A 19,468-nucleotide genomic window follows, 5' to 3' on the forward strand; every position below is an offset into this window, starting at 1 on the left:
TATACAGGGAAAGGCAAAGGCTACATATAGAGTTTGACTTGTTGACTACGGGTAAGGCAGAGGCACAATGGAGGAAGGCACAGGGTGTACAGTACGAATATGGGGAGAAGGCGAGTAGGTTGTTCGCCCACCAACTGAGGAAATGGGGAGCAGCGAGGGAGATGGGGGGGTGAGAGATGAAGAGGGGGAGATGGAACGGGGAGCGGAGAGAGTGAATGGAGGGTTCAAGGCATTTTATGAAAGATTATATGAAGCGCAGCCCCCGGACGGGAAGGAGAGAATGATGTGCTTTCTGGATCAGCTGGAATTTCCTAAGGTGGAGGAACAGGAGAGAGTGGGGCTGGGAGCACAGATTGAGACGGAGGAAGTAGTGAAAGGGATTGGAAGCATGCAGGCGGGGAAGGCCCCAGGACCAGACGGATTCCCAGTTGAATTGTATAAGAAATATTTGGACTTGCTGGCCCCGCTACTGATGAGAACCTTTAATGAGGCGAGGGAAAGGGGGCAGCTTCCCCCGACTATGTCAGAGGCAACGATATCGCTCCTCCTAAAGAAGGAAAAAGACCCGCTGCAATGCGGGTCATACAGGCCCATTTCCCCCCTGAATGTGGATGCTAAGATCCTGGCCAAGGTAATGGCAATGAGGATAGAGGATTGTGTCCCGGGGGTGGTCCATGAGGACCAAACTGGGTTTGTGAAGGGGAGACAGCTAAATACAAATATACGGAGGCTGCTAGGGGTAATGATGATGCCCCCACCAGAGGGGGAAGCGGAGATAGTGGTGGCAATGGATGCCGAGAAAGCATTTGATAGAGTGGAGTGGGATTATTTGTGGGAGGTGTTGAGGAGATTTGGCTTTGGGGACGGGGAATATCAGGTGGGTACAGTTGCTGTATAGGGCCCCGATGGCGAGCGTGGTCACGAATGGACAGGGGTCTGACTATTTTCGGCTCCATAGAGGGACGAGGCAGGGATGTCCTCTGTCCCTGTTATTGTTTGCACTGGCGATTGAACCCCTGACCATGGCACTGAGGGGTTCCAGGAAGTGGAGGGGAGTACTTAGGGGGGAGAAGAACACCGGGTATCTCTATATGCGGACGATTTGTTGCTATATGTGGCAGACCCGGCGGAGGGGATGCCAGAGATAATGCGGATACTTGGGGAGTTTGGGGATTTTTCAGGGTATAAACTGAACATGGGGAAAAGTGAGTTATTTGTGGTGCACCCGGGGGAGCAGAGCAGAGAGATAGAAGATTTACCGTTGAGGAAGGTAACAAGGGACTTCCGGTACCTGGGGATCCAGATAGCCAAGAATTGGGGTACATTACATAGGCTTAATTTAACACGGTTGGTGGAACAGATGGAGGAAGATTTCAAGAGATGGGACATGGTGTCCTTGTCATTGGCAGATAGGGTGCAGGCGGTTAAAATGGTGGTCCTCCCGAGATTCCTTTTTGTATTCCAGTGCCTCCCGGTGGTGATCACGAAGGCTTTTTTCAAAAGAATTGAGAAGAGCATTATGAGTTTTGTGTGGGCTGGGAAGACCCCGAGAGTGAGGCGGGGATTCTTGCAGCGTAGTAGGGACAGGGGGGGGCTGGCACTACCGAGCCTAAGTGAGTACTACTGGGCCGCCAATGTTTCAATGGTGTGTAAGTGGATGGGAGAAGGGGAGGGAGCGGCGTGGAAGAGAATGGAGAGGGTGTCCTGCAAGGGGACTAGCCTGCAAGCAATGGTGACGGCGCCGCTGCCGTTCTCAGCAAAGAAATACACCACAAGCCCGGTGGTGGTGGCTACATTGAGAATTTGGGGGCAGTGGAGACGGCATAGGGGAGGGACGGGAGCTTTTGTGCGGTCCCCGATAAGAAACAATCATAGGTTCGTTCCGGGGAGAATGGATGGGGGATTTGGAGCATGGCAAAGAGCTGGGGTAGTACAATTAAGAGATCTATTTGTAGAGGTGACGTTTGCGAGTTTGGGGGCGCTGACGGAGAAATATGGGTTGCCCCAAGGGAATGCATTTCGGTATATGCAATTGAGGGCTTTTGTGAGGCAACAGGTGAGGGAATTCCCACAGCTCCCGACGCAGGAAGTGCAGGATAGAGTGATCTCAGAGACATGGGTGGGGGACGGTAAGGTAGCGGAAATATACAGGGAGATGAGGGGCGAGGGGGAGATCATGGTAGATGAGCTGAAAGGGAAATGGGAAGAAGAACTGGGGGAGGAGATTGAGGAGGGGCTGTGGGCAGATGCCCTACGTAGGGTAAACTCATCGTCCTCGTGTGCCAGGCTAAGCCTGATACAATTTAAGGTGCTACACAGGGCGCATATGACTGGAGCACGGCTTAGTAAATTTTTTGGGGTAGAGGATAGGTGTGCGAGATGCTCGAGAGGCCCAGCGAATCACACCCACATGTTCTGGTCGTGCCCGGTACTACAGGGGTTCTGGGTGGGGGTGGCAAAGGTGCTTTCGAAGGTGGTGGGGGTCCGGGTCGAACCAAGCTGGGGGTTGGCTATATTTGGGGTTGCAGAAGATCCGGGAGTGCAGGAGGCGACAGAGGCTGATGTGTTGGACTTTGCGTCCCTTGTAGCCCGGCACAGGATATTGTTGATGTGGAAGGAAGCTAAGCCCCCGGGGGTGGAGACCTGGATAAACGATATGGCAGGGTTCATAAAGTTAGAACGGATTAAGTTCGTGTTAAGGGGTTCGGCTCAGGGGTTCACCAGGCGGTGGCAACCGTTCGTCGACTACCTCACAGAAAGATAGAGGGAATGGAAAAGAAGTAGATAACAGCAGCAACCCAGGGGGGAGGGGGGGTGGGGGCGGGGGGGGAGAGGGGGAGGAATCGGACGGACTCTCAGGGATGTTATTGTACATGTATAGGTATTTGGTATATGTAATTGTATATTGGACTGTTGGACTGTAATTTTGGAGAGTATTTATTTTGGACAAGGCAGTTGCCATTTAGTTTTGTTTTTCTTTTGTTTTTGTTTATATATATTATTTATTTATTTGTTTAAAACTGGCCACGGCTATTTATATTGCTTTATTGTTGTGTAAAAGAAACACTACGTATTGTTATGTTTGGCCAAAAAACTCGAATAAAATATATTAAAAAAAATAATAAATAAAGTCATTAAAAAAAAGTAGCAAACATAGCCCCGGGCTTCATCTCTGAATGGATAGAATTAAAAACCAGAAACGTAATTTTTATGAAGACATGGAGAGCCCACACCGAGTTGTAACAAATGAAACACAGGTTTATTTACAAGGTTTAAGGTACACTGCTCCCTAGGTACCCAACCGGGTCTGAGACGGCCAGTCCCGAACTGGCCGAACTTATACACAATGTTAATTGAGCTTCCCGCACCCATTAACGAGGAAGTCCATATTCCGTAAAGGATACAGGGAATACAATTGTTCCCACCTCGTAAGTCCCATGTGGGTAATACTTGGTAAACAGCAGTCGTGACAGTAATGTTACACTTTAATCGAACCTTTGTTAAACTGCATTTGGGATTGCTGTGATCTGATAAAGCCTTCAACATCCTGAAAGAGTTTATTAGGATAGGCAGAAAGAAGATGTTTCTATTTGTATTTGAGACCCTAGTGCTCAGCAAAATGAGATAGTCACTACTAAATCCAATAGGGAATTCAATAGCAACTTCTTCGCACAGAGAGTTGTTCGAATCTGGAACTTACTACTGGGAATAGTTACGGTGAGTAACATGGGTGGACTTAAGAGGAAGCTGGATGAGTACATAAGGGAGAATGGAGTAGAAGGACATGATGATGGGGTTAAATGAAGAAGGAAGCTTTGTGTGGAGCTTAAACACTGGCAAGGGCCCCCAATGGCCAAATGGCCTGTTTCTGGGCTATAAGTACTTTGTAATACTTGGTAAATAGCAGTCGTGACAAAACCACATTTCCTCAGTGCTGACCTGAAGGACATCTTAGTAAATCCATTAGCCGCATTTTGACTTCTGACTCAATGACAAGTGATACCAACGTAGCCAAGATGCACCTATATTAAAGTAATTCACCAAGTCCCTTTACATCCAGTATCTAAAATCTTCCTGATTTTTGAAAATTAAATCCCTCAAACCATAACTTCACTATTTTGATATTTGGCAGCATTCTGTTAGAACCGTAGAACTCCTGCAGTGCAGAAGGAGACCATTCAACCCATCGAGTCTGAAAGAGCACCCTACCTCGTCCCATTCCCCTGCCCTATCCCCATAACCCCACCTAAACTGCACATCTTTGGACTGTGGGAGGAAACAAGAGCATTCAGAGGAAACCTATGCAGACAAGGGGAGAAAATGCAAACTCCACACATTCACCCAAGGTCGGAATTAAACCCAGGTCCCTGGCGTTGGGGAGGCAGCAGTACAAACCGTTGTGCCACTGTGTCATCTTATCTGAGTCCAGCTGGTTGTGGGCACTAGTCCCATTCCACCGATTGGAGTAATAATCAGAGGTGTTGATCTTTTCCCTCTTTGGCTAATCATTTGCTCACCCAACCTAATACCTGCTCCTTTGGCTCAGTGTCATGGTTTATCTCCTGTGAGGTGCCTTTTGACGGTTTACTGCGATAAAGGTGCTATATAAATGCAAGTTGTTATTCTTGATCCATTCTGTGTTCATCCATACAGTTGTTAGGGGCTGTGTATGTGAGGTTCCTCACTCATGTAGATTCCAAATGCAGTCATACCATGGTTGTATTGTAATTCACCGACTGACCACTAGGAGTCTCACTTGTATATAAGTGAACATTAGAGTCAGGTGACCTGGAGTAGGACTGGAGAGCTGGAAGAGAGAGGTTGCTTGTGCATGATCATACTGTTATTCATTTGTTGTTTTGTAAATAGTTTACCCACAGTTAATGTCAATAAATTGTTTATAGCTTCAGCTACAAGGATTATTGTAATATGAATCAGGCCATCCGACAAGAACATTACACCAAATAAATGAAACTTTTCATTTATCTGTGATTAGTGACCTGAATTGAACAATTGACTTAATCTTGATTGGCAGTGCAATCCTGCTGGAATGTCATCTTTGTGGGTAACACGGTAGCATAGTGGTTTGCACTAAGGCTTCACAGCGCCAGGATCCCAGGTTCGATTCCTGGCTTGGGTCACTGTCTGTGCAGAGTCTGGAAGTTCTCCCCGTGTCTGTTTGGGTTTCCTCCGGTTGCTCCGGTTTCCTCCCACAAGTCCCGAAAGACATGCTGTTTGGTAATTTGGACATTCTGAATTCTCCCTCTGTGTACCCGAACAGGCGCCGGAATGTGGCAACTAGGGACTTTTCACAGTAACTTCATTGCAATGTTAATGTAAGCCTACTTGTGACAATAAAGATTATTATTCTTATTATTTCAGGTGAGATGATAAATTGAGGCCCAAGTTTCTGCCCTCTGAGGCAGACATAAACAATTGCGTGATATTATTTTAAAGGCTTTTCCCTCAATCAGTGGCTAACAAAAGTGATCTGGTAATGTACTCCTCGATTGCAGCAATGGATAAGAGCACTTCACTGGCAGTAAGGCGGTCTGAGATATCCTGAGATTGTGAAAGTTAACACGTAAATGCAAGTTCTTCTCCAATCAATTCTTCTTACACGGAAGTCACATAAATGCACTTTGTTCCGACTTAGAAGCGGAAATCCGATAACCTTCCAAGCTCTGTCAGCCTACAAGACGTTTTTTTCATCAGGTCCCTCTTAATTGTTTATTCAACAGTTCAAAGAGGCCCGCAGAGAGCTCTCAGCTGAAGCACCCATTTGGCATCAAATTGATGAGCCTTGTAAAATGCACTGCCGGCTCTGTGATAAATCTGGGAAGGAATTGACAAAATTAATGAGCTCCTTGTTAAAAGTCAGATAACTGGGGACCGTTCAAAGTGCTCTCGCTCGGTGAGTGCATCTAGCTGTATGCTGGTTGAATCGCCACCTCTTCATTATCCCTTCATCCTTTTGTAGTGATTTTATTCTCGTTAATGACGACGCCAGTTCTACATCTTTCTTTTCGAAAGCCAAACATGAGCTACGAACCTTTAACTTTGATGGTCCATTCTTAGTCCTTGATCTACTGATTTTTATTGTTCTCATTGCCTCCTCTGATCTCTGAATCTCCCATCATTGCTGAAGATCCCTTGATAAGAATAGAAGAACGTAAGAAATGAGAGCAGCTTCTCCAGCTTAGCTTGTACTTCAATAAGATCATGGCTGGTCTGATTGTGGTTCCTGCCGATCCCCCACATATCCTCGGCTCCCTTGCTGATCAAAAACCTGACTAACCCAGCCTTGAAAATATTAATGGCCCAGTCTCCACTGCTCTCTGGGGTAAACTATTCAATGATAAATTACCCTCGGAGATAAAAATTCTGCCTTGACGCCATATTAATTGGGAGACCCAGGGCAGGAATCTCCGAGTCCGTGCCGAAATCGCGATCGGCGCGGAGGCGGAGAATGGGCGTTGACGCCAAAATCCGGCACGACGCCACTCCCGCCATTCTCCGGTCCCCCGCGGCGCGGGTAGGGGGCCATTGACAGAGACTCCCGCGGCGATTCTGCGAGGACAACTGGCCGAGTTCCCGACGTGTTTTGTCTGTCGGGAATGGCCGGCGGTAGCTGCGGACTCAGTCCACAGCCGTCCTGGTTGGGGGGTGGGGGAGGGGGGAAGTCGGGGGGGATCCTTCACCTGGGGGGATAACCTCACTGATGGTCAGGTTTGCGATCGGGCAGAACGATCCGCGGCGGGGGGGACCTACATTCCTGGTGTCACTCCGCGGGCTTAGTCCGCCATGTCGCACAGGGCCAGAGCTGCGAGAAGCACTCCAGGGCCCTACTAGCCCTCTGCAAATTGAAGAATCACTCAGGACTTTCTTAAGGAAAGTCCTGAGTGAAACGCCCGCGTTTTGATGCTGACGTGGGGGCATAGCCCCATCATTGGAGAATCCCGCCCGGCAATATTTTCAAACTGTCCCCTCGTTCGCGATTGCCCCATGAAAGGAAATATCCTCTCAGCATCTACCCTGTCAAGCCCCCTTAAAGAAGTTCAAGTCCTCCTTCATGCCAGGCACTTCTTTATCCCCCCCTCATTAGTTCTTCGTTCTCCACAAATGTTTGCCTCAATCTCCTATCTGGAGCAACCTCGTGCAATACCGTTTAAAACTCATTGTTGGCACTACCTAAGTTTCTGCCTCCTTTTTAACCTTGGCACCGTCCTACAATCTGACTCTTGTCTCAATGCAAATTTATCAATTAAGAGACTGCTAAATGGCTTGCACTACTGCTGCTTCTGTTTTGTCCCCCATTGATACATTTTTGGGTGTGTGGTGCCACATGATGGTAATTAGGTTTGGCTACGATTGACCGTAGTCATATCATTGGGAAGGTATCAGAGGGCTTCATCCTGATGTGTTGCCCAGTTTAGTGCTCCAATGAATACTGGATGTCAATGACCAAAAGGTGTGCCTTTCAAAACCTTGATAGTCCGATGTGTCATGTCTGAAACCCAAGCAAAGAAGAAAAGAATAGAAAGATTTGCAGTTGTGCAGTGCGTATCCCTCAGGATCCCCAAAATGCTTTATCAAATATTTTTGAAGTATGGTCACTGTTCTAATATAAAATGTCAATTCCCATATGGTAATCACCATATAATCTGACATTTCAGGATGATAGTTGAGAGATAAATATTGACCAGTACATAGTGGAGAGATCTACTGCATTTCATGGAATCATAGAATACCGACACTGCCCATTCAGCCCATTGAATCTGCACTGACCCTCTGAAAGAACACCCTGCCCCGGCCCACTCGCCCACCCTATCCCCTTAACCCTGCAGCCCCAACTAACCTTTGGACACAAAGGGGCAATTTAGCATGGCCAATCCAACTAACCTGCACATCGTTGGACTGTGGAACGAAACCAGAGCAGCCAGAGGAAACCCACGCAGACACGGGGAAAAGGATTGTCAGCCAAGGTCGGAATCGATCCTGGGTCCCTGGTGTTGTGAGGCAAAAATGCAGCACCATACCTCTCTTTGAAATTGCCATTTCTTTGAAATAGTCTCATGGGATCTTTTACATCCACCTTATGGCCTTCATTGTCATTCCTCAGATAATGAAGTCCAGGTTAGGTGGATTGGCCATGATAAATTGCACTTAGTGTCCAAAATTGCCCTTAGTGTTGGGTGGGGTTACTGGGTTATGGGGATAGGGTGTAGGCGTTGACCTTAGGTAGGGTGCTCTTTCAAGAGCCGGTGCAGACACGATGGGCCGAATGGCCTCCTTCTGCACTGTAAATTCTATGATGTCCAACTGCAGCAAGACCTGGACAATATCCAGGCTTGGGCTGACAAGTGGCAAGTGCCAGGCAATGACCATCTCCTAAAAGAGAAGTCCTAACATTGGCATTCAGTGGCATTACCATTGCTGAATCCCCCACAATCAACATCCTGGGATTACCATTTATCAGAAACTGAACTCCACCATCTATAAGGCACAAGTCAGAAGTGTAATGGAATACTCTCCACTTTCCTGGATGAGTGCAGCTCCAAGAACACTCAAGAGGTTCGACACCATCCAGGACAAAGCAGCCCACTTGATGCTACAGACATTCTACAAACATTCAATCCCTCCATCACCGATGAACAACAGCAGCCATGTGTGCTATCTACAAGATGCATTGTAGGAACTTGCCAATGCTCCTCAGGCAGCACCTTCCAAAACCGCGAACACTACCATCTAGAAGGACAAGAACTGCAGATACCTGGAAACCCCACTACCTGGAAGTTCCCCTCTAAGTCAGTCACCATCCTGACTTGGAAATATATCACCATTCCTTCACTGTCACTTGGTCATAATCCTGGAACCCATTCCCTAACGGCACTGTGGGTGTACCCACTCCTCAGGGACTGCAGCGGTTCAAGAAAGCAACTTACCACCGCCTTCTGAAGGGCAATTAGGAATGGGCAATAAATGCTGGCCGTGCCAGCGAAGCACACATCCTATAAATGAATACAAAAAGGCGGGCCCTCAGATTAACATCTGATCCAGAAGACAGCACCTCCGAAAAGTATGGAACTTTCTCAGTGCTGCATTGGGAGTATCTGGCTGGATTATGTGCTGGAGCTGGGTGTGGACGCACTACCTTCCAACTCAGAAATGAAATCGGTACCCATTGAGCTATGGCTGACTCCGAAAACAAATTCCTTAAAATAATTTGAAATCTATTTTCTTTTTATTTGCTGTGCGTCGACAGAAAATCGCTCTCTTTCTTTATTAAGTGTGGTTTTGCCGGCTCTTCGGAGTGCTCCGCACAGTCCTTCACACTCAGCAATGCATTGAACTTTTGATAAGCTTGGTGAAGGTCTCAGCTGGAAGATGGGCAATAAACCTCGGTGTACAAGTGTGTTTTATACTTCAAAAGAAAAGCGAACCAGTGTGCATTTGAAAACTGGAGAATCAAAGGAGAGTTTAAAGCCGTCAGCTCTTCTGATGCCTTCAATCTTGTGTGCCCGCCACCAGACATTTTATTTAATGCATCATTAGCACCAATCAAAATTGGATCTTCAGAGACCAATGTGATGCATTAAAAAGAGTCATGTAAGTTTTCAAAAGCTTTGAAAGAAATTTGTTAAAGGACTAAATTTTGAAGAGCCGCATCTCCATCTAAAACATAACATAAAGGGCGGCACGGTAGCATAGTGGGTAGCACTGTTTCTTCACAGCTCCAGGGTCCCAGGTTCGATTTCCGGCTTGGGTCACTGTCTGTGTGGAGTCTGCACGTTTTCCCCGTGTCTGCGAGGGTTTCCCTCTGCGTGGGTTTCCGTCGGGTGCTCCGGTTTCCTCCCCCAGTCCAAAGATTTACAGGTTAGGTGCATTGGCCATGATAAATTGTCCTTCGTGTCCAAAAAGGGTAGGTGGGGTTAAGGTTGCGGGAATAGGGTGGAGGTGCGTGCTTGGGTAGGGTGCTCTTTCCAAGGGCAGGTGCAGACCCAATGGGCCGAATGGCCTTCTTCTGCATTGTACATTCTATGATATCAGCATTGAAGATGTGGGAGAAGAGTAAGGGCAAGGTTTTCCAGCCATTCCAGCTGAAGAATCTTACAGTCGCACCGAAGGCGACCTCCTGCAGCGGGCTCCCTGGTAGTGCAGTGGGCGAGCCATGCAAAACGGCATAGACTCCGGGAGGACTGGAAGATCCTGCCAGAGGTGAATGGTGAGCTGCCTCCATCACTGGGAATCACGCTGTGAAAGGGCTGGAAAATCCATCCTCAGTCTTTTCATATCTCTGTTTCATATACTGGAGGCAATTCAAAGAATTTTCACCAAGGTTGATCCCTGGGGTGAAGGGGTTGCCTCATGAGGGAAGGATGAATAAGTTAAGCCGAGACCCATAGGAATTCAGAAGAATGCGAGGCAATCTTATTGAAACAGAGTAGATTCTGAGGGGGCTTGATGGAGTCGATGGTGAGATCATGTTTCCCCTCGAAGGGGGATCTAAAACTGGGGGGCGCAGCTTAAAATAAGGGGTCTCACATTTCAGACAGAGATGAGGAGGGATTTCTTTTCTCAGAATTCAGCTTTGGAATTTTTCATCCCATTGAGGAGTGGAGTCTAGTTCATTAAGTATGTTTAAGGCTGAGATAGACAGATTTTTCCATCAGTAAGGGAATCAAGGGTTATGGGGGGGTGTTGCTAATAGTAACCACAAACTGCGAGTATGTTTCTTGTATTGACCAAATGACCACACGACCAGTATGTTACGTCAAAAGACAGTTTATTATTAAACACAAGACTTATCTCGATGTGCAATGATACACGCGGCTATGCATTAAACTATACCTATCAACTAAGATGAATTTTACTTAACTTCTGGATGACCGGCTCTGTGCCGGTAGATAAGGCCTTTATCTGAGTCCTCACGTGGGTCGGCTTGAAATCGTCAGATTTGTCTCGGCTGCGGCTCTTTTCTCTCAGGTAGTGATCGCGGGTATTGAACTTGGCTGGTCATTATGCTGGAGTTGGTGTGGGCACAGGCCGGTCCCAAAAGTGACCGATCCCTAGTTGCACAGTGCCTCTTATCCTCCTTTTTCGCTCCCTTTTGGGCGGTGCTAACTCAGGATCCAATGGATCGATAGGGTATCGATCACCCTAATCAATTCTGGCCAATTAGGGGCAGGTACCTCGATGGCTGGGCGGGTCCTAGTTACCATTGTCCCAAGTACATATGCCTTTCCAAATAAGGGGAAGCAGCGCCGGTGAGTCTGCTACTGTTCTATTGTCCTTGGGAAATCAGTGATTGACCTTTAATAGGTGCAAGTTTCAGTTCGGTCTGGTTTTCCTTTGCACAATACACAGGGCTGTGTACTGCCTGTGTCCCAACTTGACCAAAATTCCCATTATCCTTTGCGGGTGGCCATTTTAGATGGCCACAGGGGCGGGCAGGAAAGTGCAAATGAGGCAACAGTCAGATCAGCGTTGGTGGTGGAGAAGGCTTGAGGGACCAAATGGTCAGAAGAGGATGAGAAAAAAGGGCAGGAGTAGGCCGTGAGGCCCATCCAGGCTGTCCCATCATTCGAAATGACCGTAGCTTCAACCCCACTTTCCCGCTTGCTCCCAATATACCAACATTCCCTCCGAAACCAAAAATCTGTCTGTCCCAGCCTGAAATATATTCAGCAATGGAGCATCCATGTCCCTGGAGAATTCAAAATCTGTACGGGCCTTTGAGTGAAGAAATGTCTCGTCCTCTCAACCTAAAAGGATAGGCCGCCGAGGCTGTGGGGCCGATTTAACAGAAATAAAACAGAGTCCTCTGTCAGCCGCTTGGAGCACCAAGAAAGACCACGCTATTAAACGGGACTCTGCTTAAGTTCCGGGCCTTGGCGAAGAACGCGGTGTGTGGGGGGGAGAGGGGGTGGGGTGGGGGGGGAAGAGAGATTTTAACCTCCCTGTCCCGCGGAAACCAGGCAGTTAAAAACTGCTGCCTGGGCGACTCAACCGCTGACGTCCAACTTTGCTCCGTGAGTAACGTTCATGCCCCCGCTGTCCTCAGCCTCCACCACACACAAACAGACAAATTAGGAGCAGGCAGGAGGCCATTCGGCCCCTCAAGTCTGCTTCACTGTTTGATAAGATCACGGCTGACCTGAGTGTGGTCCCAACTCTTCTTCCCAATCGGCCCACAAAGCAACGGGGTAACTCGCCTGACAGTCTGTTTTTAAATGATCTCGGTGGAGGGGTAAAGTTTGGCCGGGAGGCCGGAGACAAATTTCCTGCTCTTTTTCGGAACTGTGGCCGTGGGATCTTTTGCATTCACCTGAGAAGGCGGATGGGGCCTCTCTCACCTGAAAGGCAGCAGCTCAGACAGTGTAGCACTCGATTGGAATATTAGCTGAGATTTTGTGCTGGGGCCTTGTCCAGACATTTGCTTTCTTGTGGAACGCGGGGATAATCGCTGACTATGGCCTCTGAAATACTGAGCCGCAAGTCCCTGATGGCGAATGGCTGGCTTCTTTAATTGGCCATTGAGGAATGGGGCAGCCTGGCTGGCTTGTGTTCATTTTAAAAGGCTCATTTTTGTTTTCCTTTCCCCTCTGCAGAATTTCTACAAAGACATCGACCGAGAGGAAATGTACATACGGTGAGTGTGCAGTGCACTGATCTTCAATCTATCGAGACCTTTCGGTATGAGTGGGTCCCAAACTCCTGCTGTCCTCACACCCTACTTTGAGAGTATGCCCTATGACTCCACTCCAATCTTGCACCTTTCACAAGCACAGGATTCCCCAAAGCTTTTGGATGCTACACTCAACGTTAGCACATCTCATGTGCAAAGGTGTCGCGTGTAATTACACAGAATTACATCAAATTACTTCTAATTACATAGAATTACATCCAATTACATTGATTTTACAGTGCAGAAACAGGCCATTTGGCCCTTTTATCTCTGGTGGTATTTATGCTCCAATCGACCTTCCTCTCAAATATTTCACCTCACTCGATTAACACCCTTCTACTCCACTCCCCCTCAAGTCCTTACCTAGCTTCTCCCTAAATGTGCAATTCATCTCAACCACACCACGTGGTAGTGAGTAACACATTCTCACCACTCTCGAGGTAATAAGGTTTCTCCTACCATTCCTTCATGAATTTATTAGAGACTGTCTTATATTTCTGGCTCTGTGTTTTTCTTGCCCAAAATGTGGAAACTGATTGTGACCTATTGAACCTTTCGCACATTTAAGGGTCTCTATTTAGACCTCTGGACTTTGTCATAGGAAAAGAATCCCTATCCTACTCACTGTTTGCTGATGGATACACCCTCTCTGTCCTGGAGTTATCCCCATAAGTTCTGAAAGGTAGAACATAGACTCCACACAGTGCAGAAGAAGGCCATTTAGTCTGCTCCAACCCTCTGAAAGAGCACCCTACCTAGGCCGACTGCCCCGCCCTATCCCCGTAACCCCATAACCCCAACAAACCTGCACATCTTTGGACACGAAAGAGCAATTTAGCATGGCCAATCCAACAAACTTGCATATCTATGGACTGTGGGAGCACCCGGAGCAAACCCACGTAGACACGGGGAGAAAGTGCAAAATCCTCACACACAGTCACCCAAGGCCGGAATTGAACCCTGCCGCTGTGAGGCAGCAGTGTGCCACCATGCTGTAAAGATCACATGGTTGTGGGGGGTATAAGAGAGAGGTTTGGGCAGGATATTGGGTGGCCAGGGAAGAAGTGTTTAACCATGCTGCTCTGGCTACCATAGTGTGCAAAGGATACGCTTGATGGTCTTGTTCTTTCTGAGAGTCTTGTATGCTCATATTCCTTGTTTACACTTTCTCCAGTGCTTCTATATCCATTCCAGGGAGCAGAATGGTGTTGTGCTGAATTAGTCATGCAGAGGCCCAGGCTAACACCCTGAGGACACAGGTTCAAATCCCACCATGACAATTGGCGTAATTTGAATTCAATTAATTAAAGAATTCAGTTATTTTAATAAAACATCCGGCATTAAAGTAATGGTTATCAGTAATGGTGCCACAAACTATGATCGAGGCGTTCAATAGGGCATTGGATTATTATCAGAAAAGGAAGAATGCGCAGGATTATGGAGAGAAGGGGGCATTCTGGAGGGGGAGGGTGAACAGCCAGTGGTTGTGATACACACTGGTACAAATGACATAGGTAAAAAAAAAAGGGATGTGATCCCAAAAGCAAATATGGGGAGATAGGAAGTAAGTTGAAAAGTAGGATCTTCAAAGTAGTGATCTCAGGATTTTTACCAGTACCACATGCCAGTCACAGTAGAAATAAGGAAGAGGCAGTGAGACCTCAAAGGAGACAATGAGACCTCAGAGGAGGCAATGAAGACCTCAGAGGAGACAATGAGACCTCAGAGGAGGCAATGAGACCTCAGGGAAGGCAACGAAGACCTCAGAGGAGGCAATGAAGACCTCAGAGGAGACAATGAGACCTCAGAGGAGGCAATGAGACCTCAGGGGAGGCAATGAGACCTCAGAGGAGGCAATGAAGACCTCAGATCGGAGGCAATAAGACCTCAGAGAAGGCAATGAAGACCTCAGATCGGAGGCAATAGAAGACCACAGAAGGAGGGCACTGAAAGACCCAGAAAAGGGGAATGAAAGACACTAAATGACCAAATGAAGGACAACAAGAGAATTGCAGAGTGGAAACAAAACAACACTTCATCTGAGACAGGCCCGGTCAATAGTGAAGCCAAAAGGGTTTGACTGAAGTTAAGACAAGCTGAAATGAAGGCTCCATTTGTGAAAAGTGAAGTCCAGTAAGGACAAAAGAAACTAGGAACTGTTGAACATAAAGAAGAATCAGCAAAAATAATTAAAGCTCGAGAGAAGATATTAAAACAAGATGAGATGAGATGAATGACAGCAAATTGGAGAATAAAAAATTAACAAAATGGAGTTAAGAAGAAGACATGAATGAGACAATGGAGAATAATCTGAACTCCATGGACAAAAAAAACAACTAAAAAATAAGTATAAGTCCAGTGAAGAATTGAATTGGGAGAATGAGAGTTTGAAGAAGAGAAGACCTCCCCGAAGTAGTTGGCCTTGGAGAAACCCCCCTAACTACATTGCAAGGGCCCCAGGCCTGACCCTCTGAAGTGCCAACCTGGCATTTGGGCACCCTACCCTGGCAACCTGGAACCCTGGCAATGACCCTGGCACGCTGGCAAAGCCACCCAAGTCCCCTAGCAGTGCCAGCTGACAGTACCCAGGTGCAGGGGGAGTGCCAGGATGCCATTTTGCCCTGTACCCAACAACTCGGGGGTCTCCAATGGCCTGGGAGACCCCTCCAGGTGCCATTATGCCTGGTCCATGTGACTGCATGCATTATTAAAAAAATGATATTAAGTGCACAATATGACATGGTGTCATGATCCGATACTTCGGCAGTGGATCAAGTTGGATCCCGGAATTATTGTCCCTGAGACAGGGCCCCTGTCGTACCAAGTGGATGTGGAGGGACACGTGGATCATTTGAGGAGTAGAGAGACACTCCAGCAGTCAGCGTTGCCACCAGAAAATGTTTCTGAAACTACAAGTACTGGCCGGGGAAAGGATTGGACCACTTAAGGACGGGGGGGTGGGGGGGGGGGGGGGGGGGGGGCGCGCGCAATCTATGTGTTGAGCCAGAGGAAATGGATGAAGTACTAAATGAGTACTTTGCAACAGTGTTCACTAAAGAAAGGGACTTTGTGGAAGATGATTCTTGGTTAGGATGTGTGGACAGTCTGGATCATGTTCACATTGAAAAGGAGGAGGTACTGGGTCTTTTAAATGATATTAAGGTAGATCAGACTCCTGGGCCGGATGGGATTTATCCCAGAATATTGAGGGAAGCAAGGGAGGAAATTGCTGGGGCCTTGACTGTCATCTTTGTATCCTCATTGGCTACTGGTGAGATCCCAGAGTACTGGAGAATAGCTAATGTCGTCCCGCTGTTTAAGAAAGGTAGCAGGGATAATCCTTGAAACTGTAGATATGTGAGCCGCACATCGGTAGTGTTAAGCTCCAAGGTTTAGAGAACCCCAAAGTGTATCATGGTCCCTTAACTTTGAATTTATTGTGGTTATGGGGAGCACATGGGCCTGCCTTTCAGGTGTTATTCAACCGAGTGTTACAGCACTTTTAAATTAAAACAATGTTTATTCATTAAACCAGTTAACACTTTATAAACCCACAGTACACATCTTAACAACTATCAACACCAATAAATCCCCAAAGAACACAGCACTCTATAGATAACCCTTGATAAATTCCCAAACAACATCCATAAGACTTTAAAAAAACTTTTAACAGGAGCACATCAGGTTTAAATTCACTACTGAGAACAGATATAACTCTGAATTCACCAAATGATCAAGAAATGAAATGGAATGAAAATTGCTTATTGTCACAAGTAGGCTTCAAATGAAGTTACTGTCAAAAGCCCCTAGTCACCACATTCTGCGCCTGTTCGTGGAGGCTGGTACGGGATAGTTTTTACATGGCAGAGCGAACAACATTACACATTCTGTGGCTGGCTGCAGCTCCAACACTGAAATGAAACCAGAAAAACACAGACACACCCAAGCTTTTCTCAAAGTGAAACTAAAAGCTGACAGACAGCCGAGTTCCACCCACACTCTGACATCGCTGCAGCTCTCCAATAAACACCCATTTCTTAAAGGTGCACCCAGTACAGCCAATCAATAAAAAACACCCATTTCTTAAAGTACTCTCACATTACAGTAGTATGTAAATTATTGGAGAGAATTCTCAGTGACAGGATTTGTACTAATTTGGAAACAAATGGACTCATAAGCGATAGACAGCATGGTTTTGTCAAGGGGAGGTCATGCCTCATAAACTTGATCGTGTTTTTTGAGGAGGTGACAACGATGATTGATGAGCGGAGGGTGGTGGATGTTGTTTACATGGACTTCAGTAAAGCCTTTGACAAGGTACCTCATAAGAACATAAGTAAATAAGAACATAAGAACTCGGAGGAGGAGGAGGCCATCTGGCCCCTCGAACCAGATCCGCCATTCAAGGAGATCATGGCTGATCTTTTGTGGACTCAGCTCCACTTTCCGGCCCAAACACCATAACCCTTAATCCCTTCATTCTTCAAAAAACTATCTATCTTTATCTTAAAAACATTTAGTGAAGGAGCCTCAACTGCTTCACTGGGCAAGGAATTCCATAGATACACAACACTTTGGGTGAAGAAGTTCCTCCTAAGCTCAGTCCTAAATCTACTTTCCCCTTATTTTGAGGCTATGCCCCCTAGTTCTGCTTTCACTCGCCAGTGGAAACAACCTGCCAGCATCTATCCTTTCTATTCCTTTCATAATTTTATAAGTTTCTAAAAGATCGCCCCGCATCCTTCTAAATTCCAATGAGTACAGTCCCAGTCTACTCAACCTCTCCTCATAATCCAACACCTTCAGCTCTGGGATTAACCTAGTGAATCTCCTCTGCACACCCTTCAGCGGCAGTACGTCCTTTCTTAGGTACGGAAACTGAACACAATACTCCAGGTGTGGCCTCACAAACACCTTATACAAATGCAGAATAACCTCCCTAGTCTTAAACTCCATACCTCTAGCAATGAAGGACAAAACTCCATTTGCCTTCTTAATCAACTGTTGTACCTGTAAACCAACTTTTTTGCCACTCATGCACTAGCACACCCAGGTCTCTCTGCACAGCAGCATGTTTTAATATTTTATTATTTAAATAATAATCCCTTTTGCTGTTATTCCTACCAAAATGGATAACCTCACATTTGTCAACATTATATTCCATCTGCCAGACCCTAGCCCATTCACTTAACCTATCCAAATACCTCGCAGACTTCTGGTATCCTCTGCACTTTTTGCTTCACCACTCATCTTCGTGTCGTCTGCAAACTTGGACACATTGCACTTGGTCCCCAACTCCAAATCATCTATGTAAATTGTGAACAATTGTGGGCCCAACACTGACCCCTGAGGGACACCACTAGCTACTGATTGCCAACCAGGGAAATACCCATTAATCCCCACTCTTTGCTTCCTGTTAATTAGCCAATCCTCTATCCATGCTACTACTTTACCCTTAATGCCATGCATCTCTATCTTATGCAGCAACCTTTTGTGTGGCACCTTGTCAAAAGCTTTCTGGAAATCTAGATATACCACATCCATTGGCTACCAGTTATCTATTGCACTGGTCCTCAAAAAATTCCACTAAATTATTTTGGCATGACCTGCCCTTTATGAACCCATGCTGCGTCTCCCCAATGGGACAATTTCCATCCAGATTTCTTCCTTGATGATAGATCCAACATTTTCCCTACTACTGAAGTTAAGCTAACTGGCCTATAATTACCCGCTTTCTGCCTACATCCTTTTTTAAATAGTGGTGTCACGTTTGCTAATTTCCAACCCGCTGGGACCACCCCAGAGTCTAGTGAATTTGGGTAAATTATCACTAATCCATTTGCAATTTCCCTAGCCATCTCTTTTAGCACTCTGGGATGCATTCCATCAGGGCCAGGAGACTTGTCTACCTTTAGCCCCATTAGCTTGCCCATCACTACCTCCTTAGTGATAACATTCCTCTCAAGGTCCTCACCTGTCATAGCCTCATTTCCATCAGTCACGGGCATGTTATTTGTGTCTTCCGCTGTGAAGACCGGCCCATAATACCTGTTCCGTTCCTCAGCCATTTCCTCATCTCCCATTATGAAATCTCCCTTCTCATCCTCTAAAGGACCAATACTTACCTTAGCCACTCTTTTTTGTTTTATATATTTGTAGAAACTTTTACTATCTGTTTTTATATTCTGAGCAAGTTTACTTTCATAATCTATTTTACTCTTCTTTATAGCTTTTTTAGTAGAGATTTCCAGTCCTCTAGTCTCCCACTAATTTTTGCCACTTTGTATGCTTTTTCCTTCAATTTGATACTCTCCCTTATTTCCTTAGATATCATGGTCGATTTTCCCTCTTTCTACCATACTTCCTTTTTGTTGGTATAAACCTTTGCTGAGCACTGTGAAAAATCACTTGGAAGGTTCTCCACTGTTCCTCAACTGTTTCACCATCAAGTCTTTGCTCCCAGTCTAGCTCTTCTCTCATCTCATTGTCATCTCCTTTGTTTAAGCACAAAACACTAGTGTTTTATTTTACCTTCTCACCCTTCATCTGTATTTTAAATTCCACCATATTGTGATCGCTCCTTCCGAGAGGATCCCTAACTATGAGATCATTAATCAATCCTGTCTCATTACACAGGACCAGATCTAGTACCGCTTGTTCCCTCGTAGGTTCCAATACATACTGTTCCAGGAAACTATCATGGATACATTCTATAAATCCTCCTCAAGGCTGCCTTGACCGACCTGGTTAAACCAATCGGCATGTAGATTAAAATCCCCC

At 46.4% G+C, this 19,468-nt stretch overlaps 1 protein-coding gene across 1 annotated transcript in view; it reads left to right on the plus strand.

The window, feature by feature from the left end:
* LOC140409300 (dedicator of cytokinesis protein 2-like) overlaps positions 1 to 19,468 on the plus strand; it is a 1,572,852-nt gene that overhangs the window by 1,337,673 nt on the left and 215,711 nt on the right. Inside the window, exon 36 of the mRNA XM_072497681.1 lies at positions 12,612 to 12,652. Within this exon, the coding sequence (XP_072353782.1) occupies positions 12,612 to 12,652 (41 nt within the window). The remainder of the gene's footprint in view (positions 1 to 12,611; positions 12,653 to 19,468) is intronic.

The sequence above is a fragment of the Scyliorhinus torazame genome, chromosome 3, assembly GCF_047496885.1.
Source record: "Scyliorhinus torazame isolate Kashiwa2021f chromosome 3, sScyTor2.1, whole genome shotgun sequence".
Taxonomy (NCBI): domain Eukaryota; kingdom Metazoa; phylum Chordata; class Chondrichthyes; order Carcharhiniformes; family Scyliorhinidae; genus Scyliorhinus; species Scyliorhinus torazame.